The sequence below is a fragment of the Atta cephalotes genome (genome assembly GCF_000143395.1).
Source record: "Atta cephalotes unplaced genomic scaffold scaffold00040, whole genome shotgun sequence".
Taxonomy (NCBI): domain Eukaryota; kingdom Metazoa; phylum Arthropoda; class Insecta; order Hymenoptera; family Formicidae; genus Atta; species Atta cephalotes.
The window spans coordinates 1295965-1310328 of NW_012130104.1; the positions used below are offsets into that span (position 1 = coordinate 1295965).

General features: G+C 32.7%; 1 protein-coding gene across 1 annotated transcript in view; it reads left to right on the top strand.

Annotated features, from left to right (window-relative positions):
* The window catches only part of LOC105622109 (midnolin-A-like), a 50988-nt gene extending 37164 nt beyond the window's left edge, over window positions 1-13824 (top strand). The window contains exons 3-5 of the mRNA XM_012203541.1: window positions 10937-12088; window positions 12964-13303; window positions 13556-13824. Of these exons, the coding sequence (XP_012058931.1) occupies window positions 10937-12088; window positions 12964-13303; window positions 13556-13824 (1761 nt within the window). The remainder of the gene's footprint in view (window positions 1-10936; window positions 12089-12963; window positions 13304-13555) is intronic.
* The last annotated feature ends 540 nt before the right edge of the window (window positions 13825-14364 follow it).

Sequence of the window (14364 nt, forward strand, 5' to 3'; positions counted from 1 at the left end):
TTTAAATTAAAATTTAAATTAATTAGTACGTACACACTACTACTCTTAGTATATACTACTAATAATAATATANATATATATATATTATTACTTCCTCCTCCCTCCTCCTCTCTCTCTCTCTCTCTCTCTCTCTCTCTCTCTCTCTCTCTCTCTATGTTAAAGTACTCTCCACAAAATATTTACGAATTATAAATCAGGACGGAAATATAAAAAATTTCAAAATATTATCAAAGTATCAGGAAAAATCAGGGAAGAGTCAGGGTGAAATTTTTACCTTGACAACCTTATACACATCTATGAAAAAATATTTTATATTTCGTAGCATTGCAAATGAATCTGGATTCTCCTTTTTTTTTTAAATTACGCTGCCTTCGATCCCAATCAACAATCTTTGTTAAGGGAAAATTCGACAATCTTCCGTGAGCGTTTGTGAGTTGCTCCACACGCTCTTTGATACACCCTATAGATAATACTAGTGGGTGGTTTTACGGGGCAGGGGGACGAGGCGAGACCTACGGGCCGGGTTCACACAGCTCGGCTGCGAGAGCGAGCGCCTCGCGATCGAAGAGCAGCGTTTCGTAGCGCGATTTATCTCTGCGCCTTCCTTTTTTCCTCATCCAAGCGCTCGCCCGACGACCTGCCGAGTGAAAGAGAGAAAAAGAGAGAAAGAGAGAACCCGATCGGCTTTTCGGACTTCGTCCGGCGACCAACTCTCGCTTGGCTCGCGAAATCACCGTTAGATGTTGGCAAAATGGCAGAATCCATCTTCCGAAATTCGATTAATTTTGATACTTTTGCTTACTTCCAATTGCGACTCGACGCAACTTTTTTACGCGTGGTGGTTTTTCCCATCTATTCGTTATAAGGTTTCAGATTCTTTTTCGATTCTTCGAATATATTTCTATATCGAATTATATATCAGTATAATTGAACTGATGAAAATTCTCATGGCGAATCAGATTACAGATGTAACACGGGCGGAAAAAAAAGATTTATTAAAATAATTAAAAACTTCACTGATTCAGCAAATCTGTAACCGTAATATACAAACAGTCAATTTTCTATATTAAAGTATTAACGAAGTTGTACAGCTGTGAATAAAATTATCGATTATCACATTTATTATAATAGCATAACACAACAAACATAATTTTCTATGAAAATTAATTCAATATATAAATTACAATTTTTAACAAAACATGCTAGCATAAAATGACGTGTACTTTTACTGCTGTAATTAAGAAAACTTGTTATATTAACGTCATTAGCAATTTTCATTGTACAATAGTAAGTAAAGAATTAGCTGAATTAGCATATTAATAATTATTTACAAACGTAATTTCTTTGTTGAATTATTATATCTTTTTCGTTATGCTGCGCTACGGAAACGTTCGTATCCGGATGCCTCCTTGTATCATCTTATTCTTATTTAATCTTAGATAAACAACAAGGATAAAACGATACATGGAGACACTCAGGTAACATTTCCAAACGCTCTCTTATAGATGTTGAACTCGTCCAGCAAGCTATAGCTTTGCTAGAACTAGCTAATCTATTTTTTTCCATGAATCTTTCCATATCTATCTTCACTGGCTACGCGTTATTATATGTCGTTAATTTCATTAATACACGCGCTGTTTTTTGTTAACGCTTTATTATTTTACGATATGCACGTCATCCCTGATTTTTTTTAAGATTTTAATGCTTTTCTGCATGAATAAAAATTTATTATGGCGAGAGAGAAAAATGTGTTAAATGTCACAAGTGCCTTTACCTGTATTTTATTTTGGGAAATATTTGGAGCGCTAACAATCTGTTAATTATCGATGAAAGTATAGTTTTCTAAAATATTGTTTTCTAAAATAAGACAAGAACTTTTCTAAACTAAATCTTCATCAAAGCAGACTATCTACCGTGAGTCACTTTTAAATATATCATCATATATATCCATTGTTTGATTTTTTTGAACATAGAATTTCTTTTGACACTTCAAGGATCTAGTTTAAATATCAAAATAGACAAAATGACTGATTTGTAATTTTTTTATATTTCTACAATTTATAACGTTATATTTTTGAAATTCTTCGTAACTTTTGTTACAACATGTAATAATAAAATTAACTCATTAATTTCTCTCATGTCTTAAAAAAAGTTAGACATAGGGTATCTCAAAATTGATGATAAATATTTTAAAAACATTTTTTGTAACATTTTAAAGATGTATCGGATATAGTACCTAAAGAAGAGTAAAGAAAATTAAATTTGGAAATGTGTTTAATATTGGGTTGTCCGGAAAGTTCGTGCCGATGTTGAAGAAAAATTGAAACACAGAAAATTTTAATTTAATAAATGTACTAAAATTTAAATTTTAGTCGGCACGAACTTTCCGGACAACCCAATACTTACTTCAAATAAGTTCATTTATAAGTTCAAAATATTTAACTATTTTAAATATAATATTTAAATATACAAAATAATTTATGCAAAGCTTCATTGCGAGTCACTGATTAATTACAAAGAAATAGGATAAATAAATATTTCGTTTATTTACTGGACAACTAGTTTATGCATCGCAATGTAACTCTATACATAAATAATCTTGATTATGTACTTATGTTAAAAAATTGAGATTTTTGTTATTTATTTTATAATATATTTCCATACATTTTTATTAGAGCACAGATTTAAAAAAATACTACTATTTGTTAAAATAATAATAATAACTTGTGCTCCAGATAATAAACCGTTACCAAATTCGTCGTGTTATTTTTAAATATGATTTACAATAATTTTTTCATAATTTTGTTATCATTTTAAAAATATGTATTGTAAAATATCCTTAAGACCAAAAGTCTATACGAAAATATCGAGGCTATAGTGTTTTTCATTTTCCAAGAAAAAAAACCTTTTATTTCTTTCCGAAAAAAAATAGAAAAATAAAATAGTTATATTTAGAAATTGATAAGCTGAGATTGTGCGTGCGTGCGTGTGTGAATAAATAATTATTTATTTTTATTGTTGTTTACACTACAGGTATAGATTTTGTGATAACGAGAATAGAACTTTTGTGATAATGAGACAAATAAGTCTCATTATATATGAGTTAAACTTTTGTATAATATACAAAGTATAGATTCTTTTCATTACAAGAGATTTTGTACAAATAAAATAAGCCTGTATTATGCTTGAACTAATAATTCTATAGTTGTCTATAAATTTTTCTTTTCTATTCCATAATACAACACATAACTTATTACTACAGAAACTTATTACTACTTTAAGATGCACATGCACAAACAAATTTTCTTTATTCAATAAAATTTCAGACACAAGAATAAAACAATGGAATTAAAATGGAACAATGGAATTAAATATATGGAATTAGAAAAATGGATTAGGATGAAAAATCATATTGTCTGTTTCTGGCTTTGTTCCTAATAATCCCAACTTCTTCACGGAAAAAAATTAATTGGATGGTACAGCAAACCTATAATTTATTACACGAATTCAACATCGACAGCTAAAAAAATTTGATGGTTTAATAAATCGCTAATGTTATTCAGCTGTCAATTTTGCTATTTTAACATAGAAAAAGGACGTCTATATATTACGACTGTAGATTTGCTGAATCAGTAAAGTTTTCAGCTGTGTGTTTTTCCGTGTTATGTTCAATCTTATATTCCTTATTGTGAGTCCTAACATTATCTGTATTATGTAATACAGATAATGTTAATTGACTTCTTTTTTTATTAATATTTAATAATTAACAGAAAGAAATTAATTCATAAATTAATAGAAATCTTATAAATGATCACGAACTTTATTATTGAATTACTTACTTATTAGAACATTTAAATGTAAAAGAAAACTTAAAAGTTGCGAAACGTAGTTGCGTTGACGTAGAAGACAATAATGTTGAAGTTATTAAAAGAAAAAAGGCCAACAATGAAAGAATTGAAAAAGAAAAATTATTTTTCTTCCAAATTTCGGAAAATTTTCTTTGGAGCTAAGAACACTAGCTGAGTCTATGATAATTTCCAAATTAAGATTTTAAAAATTACGAATGACTTGGGGGAATGCAGGATTAGAATTTCGCGCACTCAGGAATGGCAAGATGGTCAGTGTGAAGGCGTTGAATTTTGTTTGAATTTTTATTGAAGGAATAAAGTTCGAAGAAGTGTGTTATTTGTAATTTTTAAACACTTTTCATTTGAAAATTATCATAGGCATTTTCGTATTAAATTTTTTATCTCAAAATGTCACAAAGAATTTACCTTTATATTTATCATAAGTTTTGGAATACTTTGTATACTTTATTCTACTATATTATATTTTATTCTATATAACATGTGCGTAGAATTATCCATGAGTTGACATCATATTTGATAAAAGGTAATTCTAATATTAAAGACGATAGTTTCCTAACCGCTTTCTAAACCTTCCAGCTGTCTTTGCGTCGTATATGTCGTTTGACTAACTACTTTATCCATGTCTCTGGATTTCCGGCGTTTTGGCTTAAACAGCAAATGAGATTATCACATTAAGGCGTATATGCACACCCACTTTACGGTAAATTGATTTCGCGGCCGAAGGTGATAGCAAACCAATCGGTGCGTCGGCTATTTCCGTCGGAAATACATCGGCCACTATTAACCGTTGAAATAATTGCATAGAGTTATAGACGGATTATCATCATTTGCTCTCGCGCTGACCCGAGTTTTCCTTTCATTTCTGGAATTTCAAGCGAAATCAGTTAAAAGATGCGTGGCCGGGATATTGAATTGAGCGAATCATTTTTTCTATTTGTATGGATGGAAAGAGAAAAAGCGAAATTAAAATATCTGCGAAAGTATATATCCGAATAAAGTTCAGTTACCGTGTATATATATTTTTGGTGCAACAAAGAGAAAATATTAAAATTCGATAAAGTGATATCCGAGCAAAGATCATGTTACATCGAGTTTTTATTTTTATATGGATATATGAATCTATATATTTTTTTCTTGCTTTTTAACATTTAATTTTATTTTAATTTAGATAGCGGAAAGCGAACAAGTTCATCGTCAATTATGCGATCGACCACGTCAGCGTTCAATTTACTCTTGACCCGTATCGCTTTTATTATCGCTTTCACTCGTTTAGTTTTGTTCGTATCAGCTTTCGAGAAGTTCCAAATGTAGCAGAACGTGTACGTAAGGATCACTTCAGTCTAGTGTAACAATCTAGTAATTGAGTATGCGAATTTTAAGTCTGAGATACAATGAAAAAGCAATGGAAAGCACAAAATCGTGTAATTCTGCAAAAAAAAAGTCTGGTTGCATTAATTGATTGAATTCTGATTGAAAATGAACAAATCAGAATTTTTTGATAGAGTTATAAGTAATTCTAATTAAGAATTCTGATTAATATGATCTTCTGATTAATAAGATCTTCTGATTTGTTCATTTTTAATTAGAAATTTTTCTCATTGTAATCTATATGATTTCTAATAGATTAAAGTCTTATTGCCTGTTTCTACACTGCAAAAGACTGTGTACTAAATTTTAATAAATATTTATTTGAATAATACTAATAATACTAATATATAATAATACTAACTATTTACTAAATGTAAAAATATATTTATTTGATATAAAAAAACCATTAATTTTATTTAAATATTATTTTTTTATTGAAGAATATTTATTTACTTTAAGTAAATATTTAGTTAATATTTAAACAAATATTTATTAAAATTTAGTTAATTCTTTTCAATGTATTGTTTGTATTTTTCAATTGTGTTTCAGGCCTAACAGTTTTTATTTTTTTTCTGATTGAATCTATTGTAATTTTATGTATATGGTTGAGATAATCAGAATTTTGGTGTTTTTTGTGAAAAATTTTTTCAATGTGATCTACCTGGTTTTCGATAGGTTGAAATTTTTTATTATCTTTTTCGTATGCTTTCAATTGTATCTCAGGCTTTTTTATTATCGCTTAAAATTATTAATGTTAAGATTTAACATTAATTTTTTTTTAAGAAATTGTTGGAAAAATGTATTGTACAACTGAGAAAGTCAAGTTTGTACGTACAAAATGATTCTTTCTAGAGAAATTTTAAGAGCGAGTCGGAGCCACTTCGCAATTCTTAAACGGTTCATCGCGATTCACGAGTCCCGCATCCGATCGATCGTTGCCGCACCGAGGAAGTTCGCTGTGGGAGACTCAGGCGAGATTGGGTGCGGGGAGTGAGCCCGATTGGTTAATCGTTTTGCAAGAGCGTTTCTCCGAGCGACGAGATCAGGCTTGGGACACGCTCCGCTCACGAACGATCGAAAGAGCGCCCGATTTCGCGATGGAGACGAAGACGACTTGCGCAGCTTAAAAAATATAAGAATATATATAAATGCACAGTATAATCTTTTTTCTTAAAAGAGATCTTAAAGCTGCTCGAAGAAGAGATAGATTGATCAGTTTGTCAATTTCTGCGAAATTGCTTTTAGAGGTTCTTTGAATGGAATGTATTGTCTATTCAAATAATGTCCGTTTCTAGTAATGCAGAGATTAACTTTAATGTTTAGTTTGACTCATTCTTTTTCTAATTCTTGCATTGAGAAAAATGTCGAGTTGAATTAATTGAAATTATGGAAAATAGACGAATCAAAATTTTCTGTCAAATCTACTAGAATTCTAATTGAAATAACCAGAATTACAATTGATATAATCAGAATTTTCTAATTCGTCCATATTCAACCAAACATTTTTATCAGTATATTATAGAAATGGAAAAAAATAAAGAGAGAGTTGAACTGAAATTAAAAGTAATTTGATGGAAACGGACATAGATGTTCACCGAGAAAGTTGTAAAATTATATTATACGTTTAAATGTTTTCGTTATATTTATTGTATTTACATTTATATTAAAAATTATAATTGAATATAAATAATGTAAAATGATATAAATTTAATTAAAAATTTTTTATGTTTTTATTAATTTTATATGTTTTTGCATTAAAAGATGATATTGAGAAGTTTTCATATAACACGTGTTTTTTTCGACAAATAAAAAAAAATAGATTTTAAAATGCAGGAGGAAATTCGCGGTAAACAGCGCAGGCATTTCAAGATATGACGATTTGGAACATCTTACATATACGTATAACAAAAGTTGGTACGCATGCATATTTCCTGTTTCTCTTTGGCACTGCGAACAACTGATACCGGTATCTCGTCCTTTGCCATGAATAGAGTTTAATGCGACACGTGGAGCAAATGCATCGGTTCGATGGCTCGAGCAGCAAGCGTTTTCGCTTGCAGCCGTTGCAACATCATACGACGATCGCATGTGCAAGCGGCGCAGCGGGGTCGATTTCTTATATTTAGCGTCGGCTAGATTAATAATTTATAGCGTCGCGCACGACATAAGGCGAGTAAATTTAACATTCGCGACTCTCTTCCGCTGTCCACTGATCGCGACTTACGGATATTGACGCAGAGGGGCAGATTCCCGAGATAATTTTGTTCAACTCGTTGTGGAAGCGATAACATTCTGTTTGTCCAGATGCGTGAACGGGCACTCGATTGCATTAAAAACTGTAGATTATTAAGATACGCGTGAAGGTCGCATTCTTCTATGTGGCACTTTTACACTGCATTTTTGCCCATTGGTCGTGATAATTAGTAGATTGTTAGTAAAAAGCGGGCTTTGTCCTGTTAAAACTCTTCCTAAATCCTTGTCATTGTTGCGTTAAACGGAATGATAAAAAAACGCGGAAAAAAGACATTTAATTCCGTAAATAGCACTAATCTGATATCACGTACCTTTCTAATTTCCTTTTTTGGAGCATTTTAGGATTACTTTTAATTTCTCTTTCAAAGAGATTCATAGTATTGAAATTGCAAAAAAATATTCATAATAAAGAAAAGAAAATAACAAGAAAATTTTTTTAAATGAGAATTTATCAAAACATAAACAAGAGAATTTAGCAAAAAATAAACATATGCAGAGGCTCTTTTTCGAGTCAATTAAAAATCTATTTAGCTGCCCACGAATTTACTTTAATTTATGTGCACAAATAGGTAAATTCTTCATTTAACTTTAAATAAACTTTATTAAACATTTATTTTAAATAAGATTTTAATATGATATTTAATATCAAGATTTAACCGAAAATTGAAAATATTTTGAGATGTGATCTTTGATTTGCGTTAATAAAAAATTAATTTCAGAACGGTTTTGCTGAACTGTCTAAAAATTTAGCCAGATCTGAAAATAATTTAAGTGGCCCATCAAAATAATTGGGATAAGTACTACGCCATCAATGTGGATTCCCTAATTAATTCATAACATATTTTTATGCCGAAAAACAAATTGTACAGTGCTTTTGAAAATCTTTTATTTTCGGGATATTACCCGTGAAAAACAATGTGTTCATCTTGCGAGACTAGAATGAGAATTTATATTATTACTTTACTTTTTACGATTATTGGATTACGTTGCCATGGATAGACTACCGATTATTGGACTACCATCATTGGACTACCTGAGAATCGAATATTAAACAATTATACTTCAAAATTGGGTCAAATAATAAGTTTACCGAAAATATAATGTTTATTAAAGTCATTTTTGAAAGAATTCTTATATTTACGTATACAAATTTTAAAATTTATGAACTAAACAATACATATTTTATATAAAATAATTGAAAAAATTATAAAATAAGATAAACATTTAGGTATCAATTGCTTCTTCATATAAAATTGTCTACGTAAAATAACAAAATATAATATAAATTTATTTATTTAATTAAAATATAATATAAAAAGTATAATATAAAATTTTATAATGAAACATAAAATAGTTATATAATAAAACAAATAATTATACACAGAACTGTCTTATGCTTTATTATTAAATTGGCAAACATTTCTTATAGCTGTAATACTTATTTGTTCCACACAATGTGCTGTGGATATTCAATTATTAGTCCGTTCATGGCCTTGCCATGTGATCCATTTATAGAAATGTATCAATTATCATATAATCTATAATCCTGTACGTAAGTGTAAATTGCCGAAAGTAGAGTATCCTATTCTATAAAGAGTGTATATCTTCAACTTTAAGGAAATATTGAGATTAATAAAATATATTTCAATTGAATAGTTTCAATAATCTCTGCAAAATCGGGAAAAATAAGATCAAAATGCACAAAAATGTATCTTACGAAATTACAGCGTCTTTGCTTTTGAAATTACTGCGCCTATCTGAGTAATTAACATGGCGGCTATTTCTTTACTAATTTATAATTTCTCCACCACAAATGGCGCGACGAAATCACGTATAATAATAAAAATATTTAACTAGTCCATCCGTTGATGGCATACCGATCCATCGATGGCATACTTATCCTACGTAGAATGTTCAGGCTGGTGGCTAGAATGTCAAAAATTTTTTTACAACATTAATTATCATGCTTGAAATTCTTATGTAATTATTTTGATGGTGGTTCAACAAAATTTATATATTATTTCCAGATTTATATTTAGCTAAATTCTTTAGATTTTCAACAAAATTGTTCTTTTCAAAATTCATTTCTTTAATAAATTTCCGGTGTAAGCTTCGTTTTATGATGTTTTTATTTATTGACTGCTTTTTTGTTGAAGCTGTAAAGAGAAAAGTCTCTTCATTGGTTTCTTAAAAGAAACGATAGTCTTTGCAACACGGTCGTGCGCGATTCCCGCGAAGTCCCGGGACTTTCCTCAGACCGAATCCATGAATCGAATTACCGAATCCGACGATGACCGCGTCCGGCGAAAGGAAGTCCGTTAGGTGTGCATGAGGGATGCCTAACTGTGCTCGTCGAGGGTCTGAGCCTCGATTCCGCGAGGTTTCCTCTCTTCTGCAGGTCTTCTCGCGCCTTCTATCTTGCACCGCGGTCTCATCGATTCGCGCGGTCTCATCTTGTACCGGTATACTATTATTATTCAATCATAAAAAAGGAGGAAAACTACATATTCTGAAAATCGCATCCGAATCAAACGTTCGTTTTCGTGAATATAATCTTAAAACGATGCAGGGAATTAAGAATGAATATTATTAATGTAAAGCTAAAGATGTAATTACTAAACTAATTGTGGATAAATAAATTGAAAAAATAAACTCTTCATACATAACGCACGAACTAATTAAATGAAGACTAAGTTTATCTTATATTAGAGTAAGGCTTATCATCATAATGTAATTCCAATTTTTGCTTAATTAGGTGTGTTTCTCTTTATAATCGACAAGTGATAGCGGAAAATTGTGTTATGTATTGAATGCATAAGTGTAGAATTCCCTTATTAATACTAGATATTGTAATCAACATTTCTCTTCATGTTATTATGAACGAGTCACAATTATCAAAATATGGATCTAACACAGTCAAATAATAAACATTGTCCGTTGACAATGAATTTCTTGAAAGAGATTGTACTTTTTTTCTCATCTTAAAATAATATAAATCTTATAATATTATTTTATAGTATTGTAATAATTCTTATACAATATATATTATACAATATATTTATTTTAAATTTAAATAATATACCATATCTTTTTTAGATTGTGTAAAAATTAAGTAAAAAAATGTTGCATAAAAAATTAATTAATACTATAGTACTGTAAGTATTACTGTACAGTGGCATTATTTTACACAGTGCTATAATAATTTTTATAATATACTGTTATTTTGTTGGGAATTTTACCAACTCGTATATATAGTTAGTATATTAATAATTATGTTATTTAAAAAATACACTATAATAAGGTATTACATTGCGTCGCATCGTTTGTTATCTTGAAGACGCAAGTAAGCGGTTCTCACATTGATCATACGTCTCTCGATAGCGATATCAAATACACAGTCGAACCGTTTTCATTTCTAAAATAACGATCCTCTCCTATTGTTTCAGGCGCAACGACCGGAGCAGAGCGTAATGCAGGCTTTGGAGAGCCTCAATGATTCACAGGTGAATGACTTCTTGTCCGGCAAGGCACCACTTAATCTTACGATGCGACTAGGCGATCACATGATGTTAATTCAGCTACAGTTGTCTACCGTAACCCCGACATCGCCGACTGCCAGTCAGGCGAGCTCTGCCAACAGTAACGGCCATAGTCATCACAGCAGCAGCAACAATAGCAACAACGTTGCTAGTTTACCCAATAGTAACAATACCACGAGCATGTCCAATCCGTCTGGCGGTCATTCGTCGTTGCAAACCAGAAGATGCCTGACGGCCAGATCACCGGGAAATATTGTTAAGCCGCAGAACGCTGCCGGGGCACCGGCTGGCAGAACGTCGCATCTAATTAGCAGCCTTGCCAGCGCCCTACACGCAGCCGCGAGCTACAGCAACAGCAGCAGCCTACCTACCGCCAGCATTACCACTACGACCACCAGCCCGGTATGTTCTAGCCGGGTTACAACATCCTCTTCGTCCGTCTCGACGGCGCCAATTAGCCCGGCGCATTCATTGTCGTCGTCCAGCAGCAATTCGGGTCAATCGCAATCTACGCGTGGCAATTCGCATAACGTTCCACCTACGAATGGCAGTTCTTCCAGCGCGTGTCAGCCCTGCCCGCTCTATCACCACCATCATCATCATGGCCATCACCACGGTCATCACCATGGCCATCATCATCACCACCATCATCACCATCATCATCATCATTCGAGGAACAAACCTAGCTTACCCAACCTTTCCACTTCCTCTTCTTCCTCTTCCTTCAGTTCGGGTTCGTCTCCAATTCAGGAGCAGTCTACCTTGGAGCCGATGTCTTACGACGCGACGCTACCCAGGAAGAAGCTCTGCAGCGGCCACCATCATCATGGCCAGCCATCATCGTCCGTTACCACTAGTGGCATGGATGCCACGAGAAGTCAACACGAGGAATCTAATCCGCAGAGCCCAACATGCACCTCATCGCTGATGCTGGAGCAATCGCCACCCAAGCCCGCCACTCTCGACACTCGAGCGCTCGCCGAGGCATCTCGGAACCTCACTCAGAAGCTGAAGCAACTCTCCTCTGAGGTACTCACCTCGCGGGTCGACCTCGCAGAGGTATACATTGTTACCGAAGCCAGTTCCCCCTGTGTATCATTATTTGTGATTTATATTCGTGATTGCACGTCGATCAAGGTCCTAAGAGGTGCGCCATGATTGGTCGCGAATTGAATTGTTTGATCTCTTTTTAAATTGGACAGCTTATTTATTGGATAGAAATTCTTCGATGATACTAAATTTATTTCTCGATTGTATGGATAAAATTAAAAATGAACACTTGCTCACAAAATACTCTCAGGTCCTTAAAATTATCATATTTATATTGTATTTAACTATATTTTATACTAATAACATTTAAATTCTAATGTTCTGTTGTGACAAATGATGTGTGTATTCTTAATTAATATTACGCATTAATACTGATTTTATATTGTACTTTTGAAACATAGTTTTAAGTTTAGCATTACGTGTGTAAAATTTATATTTTGGAACTATATAATTTCATATAGATAAACTTAACATCTCATTATTTAATTACATTTCATGTTCGTAAGCTTAAACAGAGTCTCATAAGATTAAATTCAATTTTTCCGATAACGTTCCGATTTTCTTAAATAATAACATAACATATACTTACGAATTTTTTATGTAAAATTTTTAAAACATAAATTTTTAAACTTAAAAAATAAGAAACTTGAAAGATATAACAGAGAAGGGAAAGGGGAAGGATATATCAAAACACTAATTTGACAACTTATTTCCGCTTTTAAATACGAAAATAGTATATTTCTAAAGCGATATGTAAATTTTTTTTTGAAACATTTTATTAGAAAAGTGTTTTGTACGTCATCGTGCATAAATACAAGACAACTAAAGACATATCAATAGATAGAACGTAGAATGTAGAATCTTACGTATCTCTTTAAATTTAGGAGAACGCAAGACGCAGGCAAGGCGCAATAATAGAGAGTATGCATCATCATGGCAAAGGCGTGTATTCCGGCACGTTTAGCGGCACTCTGAACCCAGCCCTCCAGGATAGACACGGTCGGCCGAAGCGGGACATTAGCACCATCATTCACATCCTGAATGACTTGCTCTGCGCGACACCGGCCGCATCCGCAGGCCACTATAGGCATCATCATCATAGGCATTCGCATACTCGCCAGCAATCTTCCTTGATGTCCGCATCTTCCGCGGGCACTACAACTACCGCGAGTGGATCTACTTCGTCGGTCAGCTGTCATGATTCCACACCAGGCTACTCCAGTGGTGTGTATTTATGAATTTATATCGAATAATACTTTTAAATAATAAAACAAAGAAAAATTTTATAATATATTTAATATTCAAGATACTAAAAGAATTAAATTATATATGTTTAATTATTTTTATATTTAATGCCTTGTATTGTAATTATAACATAACATGTCACTATTTTTATTTAAAAAATGTCTAGAAACTTTTATCTTATACCATTAATTTCTATTAATACTAATGCGCTGTGTGATGTTTCGAATGTAGAAGAATTATCAAAGGAGAACGAGGCAACGAAGGGCAAGATGCGTCGGCTGCGCTTAGTCATGGAACAACGTCGTGCTAAGAGAAAAGCCAGGCGACAGGCGCGAGCGGCACCGTATACCACACAGTGGGCTGCGATGACTCCCGCCGATCCGAACCACGAGCCGAACACGTCAACTGCGACCTCGAGCACCACCACCACTACTAACAGCGCGGAGCCGCAGAACGAGCCGGAGCTTCAACCGTGTAGCCCCGAACCGGTCGTAGCTTAAATACCACGTCACTAACAGTCAATTCATGGCACAGTAATATCTTCTATATTCGTATACATAGAGTATGATTGTCCGTTTTCGTTTCTACCTATCGCACTGATTTATTCCGAAAGAAGAAAATGCAGAGTCAAACGTGTTCTATCGCGCAGTTACACTCGTTCCTTACAACTCTCGTTCCGCGCAACCAAACGCTGCAAAACGTTTTAAACATTTGATTCGACACTCGTTCTCATTGATACCCCGTACACGGTCTCGATCATTACCGTGAATCCACTGAGTTTCTCTCCGTATTATGCAAGTGTCTCGCTTTCTCCGATTTGCGTTACTTTATGCAAATAGACGTAATCTGCGAGGATTCACTAGCTGATGAATCGAAAGATGAATTCCAATCGAACATCCTTTCTTTTTTGTATAGCACTCGAAACTATTTTTTGAATAACATTTTTTTATATTCTTTTTTTTTTGGAATTATATCATTTTAGAATCCTATTCTTAAAAAGAATGTGTGTGTGTGTGTGTGTATATATATATATATATATA